An 18,783-nucleotide genomic window follows, 5' to 3' on the forward strand; every position below is an offset into this window, starting at 1 on the left:
AGCAACACCGCAGCCCGCTCTGCCACCACCTGGGGAGAGAGAGGATAGAAGGGATGAGTGTACAAAACATTAAGAACACCTCCTCTTTCCATGACATAGACTGACCAGGTGAATCCAGGTGAAAGGTATGATCCCTTATTGATGTCACCTGTTAAATACACTTCAATCAGTGTAGATGAAGGAGAGGAGACAGGTTAAAGAAGGATTTTTAAGCCTTGAGGCAAGGATTGTGTGTGTGTGCCATTCAGAGGGTATGGTAGTAGGTGCCAGTCAAGTAGTAGGTAGTGTCAAGGACTGCAAAGCTGATGGGTTGTTCACGCTCAACAGTTTCCCGTGTGTATCAAGAATGGCCCATGCATTTTATATTTAAGCTGCAAATAAAAACTTTAGATGCACTGATAAAAAAAGATTCTGGGGCCTTCGTGCCAGCGTTTCCTCACCCGTCTGTATTGGCGTCGTGCCAGCGAGCCCCTGGTGAAAGCCTGGATGGTGACGGTGGCCTCGCGAATCATCAGAAACATCTGTCTTATCGCCACCATACGGTATGTCTTCTGGATGATCAGCGCTGCCTTGGTGTAGCGCAGAAGGTCTGCCAGCCTAGATCACACAGAACAGAACAGTCGCTTAAATAGTTGGACAAATGTAGGTAGCCTACTGCTGAGACACACTGTACTACATGACAGTATGAAGAGTAAAGCAGTTTGACGTGCTGTTGTGTCACATAGTCAGTCATTCTGCTCTCACCGCCTTGCCAGGGCTCCTCTTGTGTATCTCTGGATGGTGAGTGTTGCCCAGCGTGTCTTGATGTATCGCCTGCGGCCCAGCCAGCCTCTGACCCAGCTCTGGATGACCACCCCGGCCGCCCTCAGTCTCTCTGCCCTCAGCCTCTCCAGCAGAGCCACCTGCCCAGCACGGAAGAACACCTTGGTCTTCCCAAAGCAATACTGCTCCGGGTCTGGAATGAGCTCCGGCAGGGCCCTCTGGCACGACGCCTGGATCTGTTCCTGAGTCTGAACCCCGCCCCCACGCAGCAGCACCCGGTACCGGCTGAAGAACTCTGCATAAGTCCACCTGGAACCAAGATGGTGGAAGGAAGAGAGGGACACATTTTCACAGAGTGAGTACAAATACTCTTGAGATCTTTAATTGTGCGTTTTTCATAAATGTTGGTGGCTACAGGACAAATACAGTGTTCTGCATCTGTGAAATAACTATGCTACTATGTATTCGTTTTCTGTGCATGTGATGGGTTTATCTGTGAAGCTGATGTTAAATGTGCTGTGTACCTGGATGGGTAGCCTGCAGCACTGATGCGTATGGTCTCTAGCACCCCACAGGCTCGCAGCTGCTGGACGGCCCTTTTAGGGTCAAACCTGAGAGGGGAAATCTGCTTAACACGCTGCACACACACACACACACACACACACAAACAATCCCCTACTGACAATATTATATCTCCACATAATACACACATTATACACACTGCACACACATGCCTCCCCCACCACAAACACACACACACATGGCAGGAGCACAGGGGTCTGACTCACATAAAAGGCTCTTTGAGGTCATTGGGCTTAATACAGCGGATGTAGTGGGGGGTGGTGCTGTTCAGAGTGTCCATCAGCAGCTGCAGAGACTGACGGAACTGTTTGAAGAAACATGGAGGAACACACAAACTCACACTCGTGTCCTACAGTCCATCGAACATACGACAACATGCAACGAGCCATGGATGAAGTAATACAGACATTATTACTTCAAACAAATACATTCTGTCAACTGTTAAAAGCTGGACACGAATGGTGTTGCTTGGCCACAGCAGGGGGAGGCATACAGTACCTGGAAGCCCACAGTGAGTTTGTGTTCCCGCTGAGCTCTCATCCCAGGGCCAGAGCGCAGACTGCCATTGGACAAAGTGGACTTCCCCTCTGAGAGGGACAGACTGCCCCCTACTGGCTTCTGCTGGAACAGCTCAGACACCAGCTCAGACTGACGGAGAGACAGGCAGACAGGGTTATAGTATGTTAATAAGGCCTCATCTCTCCCTCTACTGTCCTCCATTTCACCCTAGGATCTTGATCTCAGCCTAGATTTCACCCCAGTCCGACAAAAGTGGACAGCTGAAATCTGGTTCCTCAGAGAGCCTCCCTCAAATTCCTCTACTCTTCAGATGCACTCAAAACTGACAGGGAGGTAAGAAAAGTGAGCCAAGACTTCTGACAGGGGAAGCTGCAGATCATCACTGTGTGAATGCAGATCATCAGAGTTGTAAATTTAAAACATTGACAGCTGATACCTGACTGGCTCTTAGGATGTTGATGGGTTCCTCAAAAACTGTATCCCGGTTCTTGTCTAAAAACCCATCACATTCATATTGGACCTGACAAACAAAATAAAAAAGTTTAAGTCAAATACTTTACAGCAACCAGCACATTCTGCAAACAGGTCAAACTGAGGCATCTAATATACTCTGGCTAATATAACTAGCTCACCATGTCAGCAAAGTGCATGATGATGAAGGCAGTGTTGGACATTCGAGGTTTGCGGAAGTGTGGACTGGGGTTGTTACTCTGATGCTGATCATACAGCTTCCTAGCCCAGCTCTCCTCTGAACCTTTGGGCATCTGATCAAGGAAACAGACACCATGGGAGGTAAGATTTTTCTGGATCAATGTACATTTGATAAATATTCAGTTTTTTATATAAATACTTTGAAGTTTGACTTTTAGTAGGAGGAAAACATTTCTGTCAGGACTGGCTGGCGATTGTTGGGGATCAAATCCATCACAAGGTGTTCATGGCTTGTCAGTGCACTCAGTGATGATTTAGATGCACAGCATATCCTGAGTACATGTACTTATTGTATTTCAAACCGGTTTGGACACATGAACACAAACCAGACACAACACAATGTGGTCTTGATAGAAACCAGGACTGTGACTGACTGACCCTGCACTCCTCATCCAGCAGGTCGAGCAGGCCCAGCTGTCCCTCGATGAGAGCGATGCACGGCTGGTTATCACTGAACTCTATCCTGCTCCACGGCAGCTCCTCACGGACATACTCCTCCTGCTCCAACTGGAACACGTGCTGCATGAGTGAGGGGAGGAGAGGGAGACCAAGGGTTACCGAGGGGACATGAGGATAACAAGTTTATGGACACAGACTCACATTCATATTGATGTCCAACCCCCCACACACACTTTGGTGACTCACCCTGTTGAATTGCTGCTGCAATTTCTCATTGGCGTAATTTATACAGAACTGTTCAAAACTGTTCCTTTCAAATGTCTCAAACCTGCCAAAGAGAAATGGACAAAAAGGGAAATCAACGTGTTAATAATGTGTTGTTGCTACAGTCATTACAGTCATACAATTTAATCTAAGGTGTGACCCCCTGCCCTTTCTACTCACCCATAGATGTCCAGCACCCCAATAAATGACTTGGGCTTCTCGCTCTGGGCTCGGAGGGCTGAGTTGAGCCGGGTCACTGTCCAGGTGAACAGCTGACCGTACACATGCTTGGCCAGGGCATCCCGGGCTTCTAGGGACTGCTGACCAGGCATGGGCTTGACCAGCATCTCTCCCCCTACTGTCAGCCTGCGGTGGCACAGCCAGTGGGCCATCTGGGTCCTCTCCACCCCCAGCAGCTTGGAGAACACCGACAGGGAACGCTCCTCCCCCTGGTTATGGAATATTTTAACTAATTATGTGAGAGTTTTAGGGAAATAATGAACAAAAATGTAAGAAAAAAACAAAAAATCTTACATCAATGTAACTTCGATCACCACCTCTCCCACTGGCCTGGATGTTGACATTGCCCAGGTGCAGAACAGCTGCAAGGATCCTGAAGAGCTCCATCTGCTGGTCCGGAGGCACACCTGGAGGAGTACACACAACACCGGAATGTTCAAACTGCATACCACTACAGTCAGAGGAAACATGTTAGCATAGACGTGTTTAATGTAGAAGCTGTATACCTAGAATGGTGAAAGCATTGCGAGTGCGCTCCAGATCTACAACATCATCAGTGCCTGGGATCTGCATGGAATCTTCCCCTCCTTGGTTCGTGTAGCGGAACGTTTCCGCACCACCTACAGAAACACATATCAAAACACGTAATGAACACATTCTGAAATACACGGCTAGACCCATTGACGTTCATTTGTTCCCTGCTGTTGACGTTGTAATAAGTTCCTGAATACACTGTGGTCCAGTCTCACCCAGTTTGAGGACTCTCAACTCTGGCAGGTCTCTAGAAGCACACAGCTGGTAGAAGATGTGGTAGTTTCTCTCCTGTGACGCCTGGAAGACGACTCGAGACTTCTCCAGCAGGTACGTCCTCATGTTGGCCCCAATGATGTCCCCCTTCCGTCCGAAGCCGATCTCAATGTACTTCCCAAACCGGCTACTGTTGTCATTGCGTGTAGTCTTAGCATTCCCAATGGACTAAAGAGTAAAGGAAAGAATTACAAATACCATACATTACACTGTTTTAGCTATTACCTTTACAACTGAATACTGATATAATACAGTACTCATTTTCTATATGCAAAATACATGCTTTTTCCAAAATCACACTCTTCAACAAAAAAACTGTGATTAAACCGCATTGCAGGTTAAGATAACTCATTCACCCACATGTCAATACCTCCATGATAGGGTTGGAGGCCAGTACTCTCTCCTCCACACTGGTCTGCTGGGCTGCTCCCCCCACCACAGCAAAGTAGCGCATGGTGAACTTAGCAGAGACTGTTTTCCCTGCTCCAGATTCCCCACTGATTATAATGGACTGGTTCTTCTCCTCCCTGCACACATAGACAACTACCCTCTTAATAATCTTGTCATGTACAGAGCTATTTGTCACACAGGGCAACTAAAGAGATCCGATCCGCTATTTTGTCTATATAGAGCTCTTTACAAAGAACAGCAACCCTGGCTCAACCCCCCCAAAAAGCAGGCAAAACGACAGTGTTTTGAGGTAACAAAGGGCAATTAAAATGGAGACCAAAGACTAGGGTGACCCCTGGCCCTTGACCTTTAACCCCTGACCTGGTCATGGTGCGGTAGGCCTCTTCTGCCACAGAGAAGATGTGAGGCTCCATGTCAGCCATGTCCTGCCCACTGTAGGCATCGATCACTTCCTCTCCATAGATGGGCAGCTGGTCATATGGGTTGAGGGCCACCAACACAATCCCTGGAATGAGCAGTTGGTGTGAATGACCAATGGTTTAAAGTACTTGAGTAAAAATACATTAAAGTATTATTTAAGTACTTTACTACCTATATTTTTGACAACTTTTACATTTAGTCCACTACATTGTATAATGTACTTTTTACTCCAGACATTTCCATGACAACCAAAAGTACTAGTTACATTTTGAATGCTTAGAAGGTGTACTGCCTCTGATCTGACAGACTCACTAAACAGAGAACATCCCTGGTCACCCGTAATGACCTCTGATCTAAAGGACTCAGTAAAAGAGAACAAAGTATTATTTAAGTACTTTACTACCTATATTTTTGACAACTTTTACATTTAGTCCACTACATTGTATAATGTACTTTTTACTCCAGACATTTCCATGACAACCAAAAGTACTAGTTACATTTTGAATGCTTAGAAGGACTGGAAAATGGTCCAATTCAGACACGTATCAAGAGAACATCCCTGGTCACCCGTACTGCCTCTGATCTGACGGACTCACTAAACAGAGAACATCCCTGGTCACCCGTACTGCCTCTGATCTGACAGACTCACTAAACAGAGAACATCCCTGGTCACCCGTACTGCCTCTGATCTGACAGACTCACTAAACAGAGAACATCCCTGGTCACCCGTACTGCCTCTGATCTGACGGACTCACTAAACAGAGAACATCCCTGGTCACCCGTACTGCCTCTGATCTGACAGACTCACTAAACAGAGAACATCCCTGGTCACCCGTACTGCCTCTGATCTGACAGACTCACTAAACAGAGAACATCCCTGGTCACCCGTACTGCCTCTGATCTGACGGACTCACTAAACAGAGAACATCCCTGGTCACCCGTACTGCCTCTGATCTGACGGACCCACTAAACAGAGAACATCCCTGGTCACCCGTACTGCCTCTGATCTGACGGACTCACTAAACAGAGAACATCCCTGGTCACCCGTAGTGCCTCTGATCTGGCGGACTCACTAAACAGAGAACATCCCTGGTCATCCGTACTGCCTCTGATCTGACGGACTCACTAAACAGAGAACATCCCTGGTCACCCGTACTGCCTCTGATCTGACGGACTCACTAAACAGAGAACATCCCTGGTCACCCGTACTGCCTCTGATCTGACGGACTCAATAAACAGAGAACATCCCTGGTCATCCGTACTGCCTCTGATCTGACGGACTCACTAAACAGAGAACATCCCTGGTCACCCGTACTGCCTCTGATCTGACGGACTCACTAAACAGAGAACATCCCTGGTCACCCGTACTGCCTCTGATCTGACGGACTCACTAAACAGAGAACATCCCTGGTCATCCGTACTGCCTCTGATCTGACGGACTCATTAAACAGAGAACATCCCTGGTCACCCGTACTGCCTCTACTGCCTCTGATCTGACGGACTCACTAAACAGAGAACATCCCTGGTCATCCGTACTGCCTCTGATCTGACGGACTCATTAAACAGAGAACATCCCTGGTCACCCGTACTGCCTCTGATCTGACAGACTCACTAAACAGAGAACATCCCTGGTCACCCGTACTGCCTCTGATCTGACAGACTCACTAAACAGAGAACATCCCTGGTCATCCGTACTGCCTCTGATCTGACAGACTCACTAAACAGAGAACATCCCTGGTCATCCGTACTGCCTCTGATCTGACGGACTCACTAAACAGAGAACATCCCTGGTCATCCGTACTGCCTCTGATCTGACGGACTCACTAAACAGAGAACATCCCTGGTCACCCGTACTGCCTCTGATCTGACAGACTCACTAAACAGAGAACATCCCTGGTCACCCGTACTGCCTCTGATCTGATGGACTCACTAAACAGAGAACATCCCTGGTCACCCGTACTGCCTCTGATCTGACGGACTCACTAAACAGAGAACATCCCTGGTCACCCGTACTGCCTCTGATCTGACGGACTCACTAAACAGAGAACATCCCTGGTCACCCGTACTGCCTCTGATCTGACGGACTCACTAAACAGAGAACATCCCTGGTCATCCGTACTGCCTCTGATCTGACGGACTCACTAAACAGAGAACATCCCTGGTCATCCGTACTGCCTCTGATCTGACGGACTCACTAAACAGAGAACATCCCTGGTCACCCGTACTGCCTCTGATCTGACAGACTCACTAAACAGAGAACATCCCTGGTCACCCGTACTGCCTCTGATCTGACAGACTCACTAAACAGAGAACATCCCTGGTCATCCGTACTGCCTCTGATCTGACAGACTCACTAAACAGAGAACATCCCTGGTCATCCGTACTGCCTCTGATCTGACGGACTCACTAAACAGAGAACATCCCTGGTCATCCGTACTGCCTCTGATCTGACGGACTCACTAAACAGAGAACATCCCTGGTCACCCGTACTGCCTCTGATCTGACGGACTCACTAAACAGAGAACATCCCTGGTCATCCGTACTGCCTCTGATCTGACGGACTCACTAAACAGAGAACATCCCTGGTCACCCGTACTGCCTCTGATCTGACGGACTCACTAAACAGAGAACATCCCTGGTCACCCGTACTGCCTCTGATCTGACGGACTCACTAAACAGAGAACATCCCTGGTCACCCGTACTGCCTCTGATCTGACGGACTCACTAAACAGAGAACATCCCTGGTCACCCGTACTGCCTCTGATCTGACGGACTCACTAAACAGAGAACATCCCTGGTCACCCGTACTGCCTCTGATCTGACGGACTCACTAAACAGAGAACATCCCTGGTCACCCGTACTGCCTCTGATCTGACGGACTCACTAAACAGAGAACATCCCTGGTCACCCGTACTGCCTCTGATCTGACGGACTCACTAAACAGAGAACATCCCTGGTCATCCGTACTGCCTCTGATCTGACGGACTCATTAAACAGAGAACATCCCTGGTCATCCGTACTGCCTCTGATCTGACGGACTCACTAAACAGAGAACATCCCTGGTCACCCGTACTGCCTCTGATCTGACAGACTCACTAAACACACATGCTTTGTTTGTAAATTATGTCTGAGTGTTGGAGTGTGCTCCTGGCTGTCCGTAAATTAAAAAACCAAGATCGGGCTGTTTGGTTTGCTTAATATTAGGAATTTGAAATGATTAAAACTTTTACTTTTGATACTTAAGTATATTTTTGCAATTACATTTACTTTTGATTCTTAAGTATATTTATAACCAAATACTTTTAGACTTTCACTCAAGTAGTATTTTATTGGCCGATTTTCATTTTTACTTGAGTCATTTTCTATTAAGGTATCTTTACTTTTACTGAAGTATGACAATTGGGTACTTTTTCCACCACTGTGAATGACAGTGTTATTAATCGAATAAAAGGAATCTGTAAGAATACAAGATATTATTATTTTTCTTGTGACTTTTTATATATCAAAACTACTTTGATTATTGTTTATGTCTGCAACATATCACAGCAATCACATAAGATGCATGTGTTCTCAGGTTAATGTTTATTTAGCATCTTCTGGAGAACCAATTTGTATGAAGCCAAAGAGAGGAGGTCATGTCCCTGTGAACTTTACACCCAGTAAAAATTATGTGGCCATGAGGCCATAATCATAAAAGCAGGAGCACACAGGAGCGGCATATATGTCCACTGGCAAAACAGCATCTGAAGAAAGACCTCCACCCTTGATCTCTTTCTGTCTCTCTCTCCATCTCTCTCAACCTATTCCTCTCTCTTTCTCTCCGTCATATTTCCTCTCTCCCCCTCTCTCTGTTCCTTACCACAGTAGGTGTAGATGCTGCTGTAGTCCAGGAATCGGACTCTCAGGTTGTGTAGAACAGCAGGCTCGTGCAGGAAGCTGAGAGCAGTGAGGTCATTCTCTCCCTCCAGAATATCAGGGTTCGCCAGAGGGGGGAGGCCTGAGGGTGACGCAACTGGGTACTGCACCTCCTAGAGGGGTGGCACATTAAATATTTGTCATTATCAAATGCTTATCCAAGAGCGACTAACAATACATCTACAGTATGCCAGCTGTTGACTGTGTGTGTGTGTCACCCTGCCATCGCTGATCTGCAGCACCACATTCTCATCTCCAAGGTTGTAGTCCTTGAGTAGCTTGGCTGATACCCACACGGCCTCTGGGTCAGGTACCCACACACTGGCACCCTGTTATAGAAATAAACGTTATCACAAACGTTGAGCTCCTTGAAGAAACCCAGTGAAAAGTAAGCATGCATTGAGGGGGATTTCCTGTACTAATGACCAACACCCTTGGCTGTATCACTTTCACACCAGGTGGACAGGCCCAACTGCCAGTTGCCCAAAAACACAGCTGTAGAGGATAGTATTACATCACACAGGACACTATCTGTTCTACTACTCTACAGTCTGCCATTACTCTGTGTGCCTTTTACTGTTACACTGCCAGGTCCCACCCAAGCAAGACATTTGTCGTCCATCAGCATAAAACACCCTAAATGTCGTTAAGAATTAACGTCCGTCATCCCTCTCTGTCTCATCTTGGATTACTCATTATGTTCTCGCAGATCTATCCCAACACACAACACTTCCTGTGCAATATGATATTGTGTGTGTCATTGCTAGAAGAGTCTAGTTCCTTGAGCATTTAAAGCATTTCCAGTTATTACATCTCTATTACTAGATTATGCCATCGTGATACATACATAAGGTAGCCAGCAGGTAGCCTAGTGGTTCAGAACGTTAGGCCACTAACTGAAAGGTTGTTGTTTGAATCCCAGAGCCAACTAGAAGAAAACAAATCCCAGGTCCAACTAGAACAATCTGTCAATGTGCCTACCTTTGGGCAAGGTACTTAACCCTCTGGATAAACTATGACTTCGTTGAAAATAAACTGTCAAAAAAGAAGTATACGCCGCTATTTAGAAATACAGGCGTAAACACTTACCTTGGCGTACAACTCCATAGTTCCAATCATAATCTTTTCCAGATATGAACCCTCTACCTGCACAAACCCTGACCAATTTCAGAAGGGGTCTCCTAAATGACTCAAAAAGGCAACAAGGGTATCCTCTCCGAGATAGTTGGTGTCCTCCTCCCCTATGAGTGTGTTCACCGCTCTGTCCCTTTGCACTTTGTTCTGTTTGACACTGACATGAAAACCCCTGAGAGGCAGCAGTCAGGTTAACTGTTAATCTCAAGGAGGTGATTGAGATGGAAGGATTTACAAGCACTTCTCTTCTACGGTCTCATTCACAGCAGCAGTTAGCCTCAAGCTGTGGTGGCCTTCTCAGCACTGTTAAACACATGTAGTATTCAGAAGATACAAGACAAGGCAGTGCCAAGTATGGCTCATCAAAATAGAGGCAAAAACTGACAATGGAAAAATGAAACCGTATTCTGTTGATATACCGATACATTTTACTCAGTAACATAAAATTCAGTTCAGCCTGCTGATGTTGGATAGGGATCTAATTGAGCTTGACAATTGAAACATACAAACGTTGAGAAATGTGGGTATATGTACAAAGCGCAATTAATTTTCTCAAAACAGAATCTTTGGGCTGGATTTAATCTACATCGTGGAAAATCCACACTAACTCAATTTTTTTGTTCTTACAAATTTCAAACAAATCAAATCTTTATTTAACTAGGCAAGTCAGTTAATAACAAATTCTTAATTTACAATGAAGGCCGACTGGGGGTAGGTGGGCTCACTGCCTTGTCCAGGGGCAGAACGACAGATTTTTACCATGTCAGCTCGGGGATTCGATCCAGCAACCTTTCTGTTAATGGCCCAACGCTCTAACCACGAGGCTACCTGCCACCCCCTCTAACCACGAGGCTACCTGCCACCCCCTCTAACCACGAGGCTACCTGCCACCCCCTCTAACCACGAGGCTACCTGCCACCCCCTCTAACCACGAGGCTACCTGCCACCCCCTCTAACCACGAGGCTAACTGCCACCCCCTCTAACCACGAGGCTAACTGCCACCCCCTCTAACCACGAGGCTAACTGCCACCCTGAAAAGGCATTTCAAAGACTGCATTCACATTAAACGCTGCATTTGTCAACGGAATGTCAAAAAAATAACCTTTAAATTTAACACCGATCTTCCACGATACAGATTGAGTCCAGCCCTTAATCTTTAGTCAAACGAAATCTGCTTAGTTTACTCTGCCTGGCACCCAGTGCACAAGATAATGGAGGCAGCAAGTGTTGTGATGGCTTTGACCCATTATTGGAAACATTTTAAAAAGCATAGCCATGGGGACAAACATGCATTGGCTAGAAACAGCAACGTTAAACCAACAACTTCAGTGAGCAATGAGTGTTAAAATGAATCAAATCGACACAAGGAGAGAAGAGTCCAAGTCACTTCTAGTACCCATTTTAACCATGTATAGTATGACTTCACTCATAACTCAGTGTCATGTGGAAACATCACTAGCTATTGAGAAGCTGGATATGATGCTATAACAAAATAACTACAGTAGAATACTGCAAGACTTTCCAAAAATCACATGAACCATCTTTGGTCAATACTTGGTAAGGGGTTTGAAATGGACTACATTACAATGACAAGAATATTCCCTTGAGAACACAATTCAATCATTTTTCACTAATTCTCTGTCCTGTGACTCATGCTTTAGAGTGCATCATTTGGGCAAATATATTGTTCCCTCTCATCAAAGCCTCTCTCACATAGCCCTGTAAACTGAACCAAAGTACCCCTACACTATGGTCCATCGAGCCCCATGGAGTGCATTAGAAACCCAGAGATAAAAACAGCATTCGCTACTAATTGAAAAACTCCAAATACATGTAAAAAGTAGTTTTTGTATGTTTGTTTTGTGTGTGTGTGTATGTGGGGGGTGATATGATTGTCACAACATACATCTCACATTCAGAAAATCCCTACAATGTCTTGTAAAAAATAAAACTACATCATTGAACACTGAATTTGTCATACTGTATGTAAATCGCTCTCCTCTCACTCTGCACTGTCAAAAAGTTATTGGATGATCTCTTTTTCAAATGAAAGATTATTAGCTCAATTATTTGATTCAGAATGGCTTGGTCCAAGTCCTTTCTTAGCACTGGAGCCAGAAGAGCCCAACCAGCGGGCGAGGTGGGCAGTGGGTAGGTAAAGCTTCAGAGGGGTAGTAGGTGGAAAGTGGGCAGTTCTTTAGGTTGGATTGGTACAGGTTTCATGGTCCTGTGATAAGGTGTTGAAAGACCCATCCAAACTACTCTAACTCCCCATCACCCTGGAAGAGAGGAGAGGAAGAGATTTGTTGAAATGGCAAAACAAGTAGACAGTAAATTATATTAGAAACGTGTCATCCCTTGGGTGGCATGCTTGCAACTCTTAAATTAAAATACTGCCATCTATTGAGAAACTGTGGGAAACCATCAATGTTGTACAAGCCTGAACAACCCTCACAATGTATTTTCAACAAAAGGAGGCAGTCAGCTAACCTTAAAGGTCCTTTAAACCAAATAGTGTCTGTTCCAGGTGAGTAGGTATCAAAATGAGAATACTGGAAGCGATAGACACACACACACTGTAAAATAAAATAAGAGGAATACATTCAAACCTGAGGCTTAAATACACAAAATATAGGTTTGATTGGGCATCATGATTTTTCATTGTGCAGAAAAGTGCGGAATTTAAAACGTTTCGGCATCAAGACATCAGTGTCAAACCTCTATATTGAAGCCTCTGTTTTGGATTTATTTCTCCTTTGACAGTGTACGGGTCTCCATCTCTCCCAACAATACTGACACCTTTGAACAGTAGCCTACCTCTGCTATACAGTCTCCATGTCGTCGTTGTCCTCCTCGAGTGAGTCGCCCTCGCTGGCTGCTTCCTCCACATGAGCCAACATGTCCGCCATTAGAGCCTCCTCCAGCTTCTTCCTCACACTGTACACCAGCTCCTCCTGCTTCCTGCACTCACCATGAGCAGATAACGCAACACACCAAAACATTTAGAGATATGGACTGAGATGAAAATAGCAAGAGAAAATCAGCATTGTGTCATAATGTTCAAATACAATTCCATTAATGTATTCAGTTACTCAATTTATACATTAATTAAATGACTTCATAAATTCACAGATGCCATTACTTTCGGCACTGATAGGACTCCATGGATAGAGTGTACAGTCCTGTGTGTAGCCTACCTGATGTCCTCGTCAGTGACAATGAAGGCCTTGCACAGGGGCTGCGATGTGTTGAGCCACACCCCTGGGTTCTTCTCCACGGCTGCAGACAGCTGACCGGTGATGGGGGCTGCACTAGTGTGCAGGGCGCTGGCTATCGCTGACAGTAGAGTCTTGTCTGTACATCCAGGTCCAACTCCTGTAGGACAGACAGGTGTTCACAATCCCAGTAGCGAGAAGTCATTCAAAAAATAACAGGAAATGGGGATCATACTTGGCCCACTCTCTTACATTTACATTTCATTCATTTAGCAGACACACTTATCCAACTTAAGTGCATACATTTTCCCCCGTACTGGTCCCCTGTCGGAATCAAACCCACAAACCTGGGATTGCAAGCGCCTTGCTCTACCAACTGAGCCACACAGGACCCCAGTTGGTAGAGCATAGCCACTCAGGACTCTTACCTTGAAGACCTTTAGGCAGGTCCATTGTCTTCACTAGCTCCTCTGCGATGTCAAAGGCATCGAGACCACCAAGCTTCTTCTCCCAGAAAAGCTGTCAAATGTATTTAAAAAAAATATATATATATATATATATATACAAAAAAAATACAAGTGGATTTAGATTTGGTCTCAATAGTCAAAATTATCTTCAGGAATAAAAGCATAACTCAATGTAACTGTAAGTTACATTAAACAGCAGACAGGCTGTGTTTACCTGTCTCGGCTGGTCGACGGCTTTCTGTGGATCTGTCTTGACTTTGTTGCTGGGGTGGTTGGTAACCTTGGTGACAGGTTGCTTAAAGATGGAAGCAGTCTGTCTGACGGGGAGTGATGTGTTCAGGTCTGGCTTGCCCTTGAAGACACACAAAGAAACATTAGCCAACAGTGACAACCAACACGATGTTGACACAGTGCTGTTCCTGAAATACTAGATAATATTAGATATGTGGGTTATCCTTCGCACCTGGGAGAAAAGTCTTGGAAAAACATTACTCTGCCTTCTTTTTTCCTCTAACGGCTGGATTGACAGCGAATAAGGGTGCAGTCGTTGAGAAGTTTGTCCAAAGTGTCGAGAAATATTACTTCAGAAGACAACCCTCTTACCTTGGTCTGATTGCTGTTGTCATAGCGCAGTCTCTGCCTGTTCTTGTTCAGTTTACTCATGAGCATCTTCCCTGTGCGGAAGTCAAAGGAGCTGAGGTCCATCTGGTTGCCAAGGTAACGAGCCAGCTGAGGCTTGCTCCGAAACTTCTTCCCGGTTGGACTAGGTGTGGGGGGGGAGACGGACAACAGACCACAGTGTGAGGATATGGACAACTGACCAGGGGATAGCAAGAGGGGAAAAGTAGAGAGAGATGGATACAGGTAACAGACAAAATAATGGAAATACTTGAGTAAATAAGGGATACAAAGTATATTGAAAGAGGGTGCTTCCACACAGATGTGGTCCTTGAGTTAATTAAGCAATTAACATCCCATAATGCTTAGGGTCATGTATAAAACGGTTGGACAGGCCATTATTTTGGCTACCATGGATATGCCCCCATAGGATGACAATGGCCCCATCCACAGGGCACTCAATGGTTTGATGAGCATAACAACGATTTAAGCCATATGCCATGGCAGTCTCAGTCACCAGAACTGAACCCAATTGAACACTTATGGGAGATTCTAGAGCAACGCCCGAGACAGCATTTTCCACCATCGTCAACAAAACACCAAATGTGCTATTTATTGTGGAAGAATGGTATCGCGCCGCTCCAATAGAGGTCCAGGCACATAGAATCTATGCCATAGTGCATTGAAGTGGTTCTGGATCATGGTGGCCCTATGAAGACAATTTATGTTCCGGTTTCCTTTATTTTGGCAGTTACCTGTAGATCAGGAAAGCTGCAAACAGACAGACACGCAGACTCTGCAACAAACAAGTTTTAAGCTGAACAAAAACAAACTGGAGACATGAAGAGTAGATGTAAAACAATGTGTAAACAGTGAGTCTGCATGAGCATTTATTTAACAAAACAATTGACCAATTGTATGTGTAATTGTATAATAAACTATTTAGGCAGTAGGATACATGTTAATGTATATTCCCAAATGTATAACCAATTTCGCCATTAAATGTATACAATAGTTTCAGATAAATGACCTTACTAACATGTTCCAGGAGTTGCAGTGTAGGGATAAACTATTGGGATACAATGTAACTGGGCAATCGAGAGCGATAAATGTTGCAACATTTCGAACGTTCGATTGGAAACATTGTTTTACATTAATTGTGTAGACCGGTCGCCTTCTACTGCCTAGTTAGTTAGTTGTTAGTTAGCCCATTTCATCTAGATCTTAATTCGTGGACAAAGGCGTTGATAAATCAGCAATAGAAATGCATACTCTGCTATAATAACAATTTATATCTCAAATACCTAGCCTATTGACGCACTGTTTATTTTTGATGCATTACGATTTTCTAAAACATTTAAAACTGTGTATGATTGACCAAACTATGGAAACATCCGTGCTTGCTGATAATTAATGCAAAAAATCTTGCACTTGCTTTCCATATCATAAATTGAGATACTTCACTTGAAAATAAGGTGCGTGCATCACACCACAGAATCAAAATGCGGTATAAAGTAGCCTACCACAAACTATTACAATCGACCCGCCTCCCCCGCTCCTCCTCACCTAGCCTAAAAAAAATAACATGTGGTTTCATGTTTGTTCCTCTGTGGCTATTAAACAATCGGCCAGTCGACTATTTAATAGTTAGTTCCTCTGGTCAAATAAAAATGATAAGGCTATTGTAAAGGACTTTAAATCAGGCTAGGCTATTTGTGATGCAATCATTCACATAACCTAACACTAGGTTGACAAGTTCTTAGGCCTACATAGGCTAAACATTGGTTACTGAGATCCTTATCCAACAATTATGTAGAACTACGCTATGAGAGGTGGCCTAGTTACCCTGATGCCACAAATAGAACAGTAATATCGGCTACTCCCCTCCCCGAATTTCTGTCTCCAGGTCACCCCCCTCCAAGTAAACCCAGAGCCCCAACCCCCTTGTAATACCGCCCGTAGACAACATTTGCATGAGAACACCCTCCTCTTTCTCAGTAACGTTACCTAAAATAATATACATCTCTTTTTCCCGCAGACAAACCGGACTTTCTGGTCACTTCTTCGATCTGCCAGCCCTTGGGGAGAGCCAAGCATGCCCACCTTTTCTTCTCCATGTTCTCCTGTGAAGTGTTCAGTGATTCTCTTTGCTAGCGTGTTTATATTTGGGGTTACATTTCGTGTTTTATACAATGACTCCGTCCATTAGTGACATAGGGCTCAAGTACTATTCATGGGATCTCCCTCCCGATTTATCGCAGCTCTTTGTCGAAGACTACAGCATATCACTCCGCCGTAACCTTTAGCCACATCACTGCCTGCCTCGAGAGGGCAATGAGGGCTACATCCGCAATACATTGGACCGTCGCCAACATTGCATTATTGAATCCTGAACCGATAAATCATTGATTTGACGAGCGCGGTAGCCTACGCGAACGCTCCAAAAGTAGAGCATTATAATAGAGCATTATAATATAGCCTATCCCCAAAATATGGATAGATTTCCAATATGATTTCACAACATCAACAAAGGAGATTATTCAGGCAAAAAGTTTCACATAGGTAAAATTCGAGAACGCGGTGAGTCATTTTGACCACGACAAAACTCACTTGTCATTCAGTCGTTTACATAATGCTTTTTTTTATGAATGGACAAAGTAGGCAGGAGATTCATAGGTTGAGATTGCTACATGCATTACAATACTTGTTTGAAATATTCGGTATAAAACAATTATCTATTTAGAGCTAGAGTAGTAATTAGTCATCTCACGAATTCCTTACCAAACTAATTACTCGTCATATTTAGAAAAAAATGGATTGCTATTAAGAAAAGTTAAACTGCAACACCAATAAGTGTGTAACTAAATTTGGAATCCCTGAACACTACCTACAGTTCAATGGTTTGCGGATACACTCGAGACCACCGAAACGCCTCCCACACGAGAACCTTTCATCGATGACAAAATAGTATTTTGCAACAATGCATTCCTAAAACAACATATTTAATGTCAAAGATAGTAATATAAGAAATATAGATGGGTATTACTTTGTGTAGGGTACTTACTCGTTTTTGTCCATCTCGCATAATATCTAGGTTTCTCCCTTTCGGTCTGTGTTAAATCCCTTCTCCCCTCCTTTCACTCCCCTCCCCCTTCAACGAGAGAAATGAAAGACATCCGCGCAAAAACAGAATCGCCCCCAGATTAAACCTGATTGTTAATAATGGATATCAATGGGGGTATGAAACAAAGTCGCCCTGTGTGTTTCAAATAGTCAATGTATCCAACAAGAAACACAAGACAATGTATCCTTTATGATAGTAACTGGAATGTGACATGTAACTAACTATCTTTCTGCATCTTCAGAGCAGCCCACATGTGTACTATTTAGCAAGGAAGCGTAAAACGAGTCATTAAACTGTAACAGTGGTTGCTAATACCACTTTGTATTTCAGTTGGACAAAGTATCGAGTGTCAAATACATTTTTACAGACAATATTTTACAAATAACCAGTTTCTCTCAGTGACTGACTAACCAATTATTTGCAATTCCATTCAAATGGATGCAGCATGTCCTTATTTGGAGGATATGCTGCCTTCTCTTATTTGATGCGATCGTTAACTTCACTCCAGGAATGTTAAACAAAATAAAACATATTTACAAGCATTTTTAAACCCAATTGAATGTATTGGAAAAATACTTCACGCATTAATAAATATTTTTGGGAACTTCTCAAAATAACTTTCACACAATCGTATCAACGAGTTTGCCACTCAAACGCTGCATTGTGTAGAATAATGACAAAGACAGTAATTAAATTACATTTATTGACATTAAATAACAAAACAGCATTCAAGCTAACATGACATCCTTTTGTGCAAGCTCTGTGTCGCGTCATCCCACTTTAGCCAACGCAGAAAGAGCAAGCACTCCCATGCCCATCTCCAAGTCATAGTCCTGCAGACAGACACAAACACTCCAGTCATTAGCAGTAATATTACACAAATATAATTCTTTATTCATTCATTCGCTAGCATATCCTTAGGGGACGACTGAAAATTGTACATTGTTTTTAAAGTTGGAATCCACAGCAGAAACTGCGCTACTGTTGCCACACGGGCCTTGTTACTGGGGTTTTATACTGTGTATTTAAATACTATTGTAAACAGCTCATTCTAATATTTCTACTACTGTACTTTGCATTTTAGTTACACTCTATATACACACAACGTATATTTATTTATATACCGCTGTACATACCATTCCTAGTACATCTTGTGTAAATCCATCCAGTGTATATAAAGTGCATTCAGCAAGT

The 18,783-nt window shown here is 44.2% G+C and overlaps 2 protein-coding genes across 4 annotated transcripts in view; both read right to left on the reverse strand.

Moving 5' to 3' along the window:
• Window positions 1–10,412, reverse strand: part of LOC118359448 (unconventional myosin-Vb) — a 26,824-nt gene extending 16,412 nt beyond the window's left edge. The window contains exons 1-19 of the mRNA XM_052529708.1: window positions 10,120–10,412; window positions 9,249–9,359; window positions 8,975–9,143; window positions 5,056–5,200; window positions 4,655–4,811; window positions 4,227–4,452; window positions 3,984–4,097; window positions 3,772–3,884; window positions 3,418–3,686; window positions 3,220–3,301; window positions 2,953–3,093; window positions 2,496–2,627; window positions 2,300–2,383; window positions 1,843–1,992; window positions 1,551–1,648; window positions 1,287–1,373; window positions 745–1,071; window positions 441–597; window positions 1–29 (exon numbers count right to left, since the gene is read on the reverse strand). The exon at window positions 1–29 is cut by the window's left edge and continues 211 nt beyond it. Coding sequence (XP_052385668.1) covers window positions 1–29; window positions 441–597; window positions 745–1,071; window positions 1,287–1,373; window positions 1,551–1,648; window positions 1,843–1,992; window positions 2,300–2,383; window positions 2,496–2,627; window positions 2,953–3,093; window positions 3,220–3,301; window positions 3,418–3,686; window positions 3,772–3,884; window positions 3,984–4,097; window positions 4,227–4,452; window positions 4,655–4,811; window positions 5,056–5,200; window positions 8,975–9,143; window positions 9,249–9,359; window positions 10,120–10,149 — 2,621 coding nt within the window. The 5' untranslated portion in view covers window positions 10,150–10,412. The remainder of the gene's footprint in view (window positions 30–440; window positions 598–744; window positions 1,072–1,286; window positions 1,374–1,550; window positions 1,649–1,842; window positions 1,993–2,299; window positions 2,384–2,495; window positions 2,628–2,952; window positions 3,094–3,219; window positions 3,302–3,417; window positions 3,687–3,771; window positions 3,885–3,983; window positions 4,098–4,226; window positions 4,453–4,654; window positions 4,812–5,055; window positions 5,201–8,974; window positions 9,144–9,248; window positions 9,360–10,119) is intronic.
• A 157-nt stretch (window positions 10,413–10,569) lies between these two features.
• Window positions 10,570–17,671, reverse strand: LOC118389633 (methyl-CpG-binding domain protein 3-like). Of its 3 annotated transcripts, XR_008147412.1 has the most exons (8): window positions 16,473–17,431; window positions 14,451–14,610; window positions 14,062–14,199; window positions 13,809–13,899; window positions 13,363–13,540; window positions 12,983–13,126; window positions 12,656–12,741; window positions 10,570–12,444 (listed from the first exon to the last, which is right to left on the reverse strand). XR_008147412.1 is itself a non-coding variant. In XM_035779532.2 (7 exons), exons 1-6 carry the CDS (start codon window positions 17,541–17,543, stop codon window positions 12,988–12,990), a joined length of 720 nt encoding a protein of 239 aa, XP_035635425.1. In that variant the 5' UTR covers window positions 17,544–17,671; the 3' UTR covers window positions 10,570–12,444; window positions 12,983–12,987. The 3 variants fall into 3 exon arrangements, 2 of the variants coding, with proteins under 2 accessions (XP_035635425.1, XP_035635416.1); XM_035779532.2 differs by lacking the exons at window positions 12,656–12,741; window positions 16,473–17,431 and adding an exon at window positions 17,530–17,671; XM_035779523.2 differs by lacking the exon at window positions 12,656–12,741 and having other exon boundaries at window positions 16,473–16,816.
• Between the last annotated feature and the right edge of the window lie 1,112 nt (window positions 17,672–18,783).

This window comes from Oncorhynchus keta, chromosome 1 (genome assembly GCF_023373465.1).
Source record: "Oncorhynchus keta strain PuntledgeMale-10-30-2019 chromosome 1, Oket_V2, whole genome shotgun sequence".
In the NCBI taxonomy this organism is placed as follows: domain Eukaryota; kingdom Metazoa; phylum Chordata; class Actinopteri; order Salmoniformes; family Salmonidae; genus Oncorhynchus; species Oncorhynchus keta.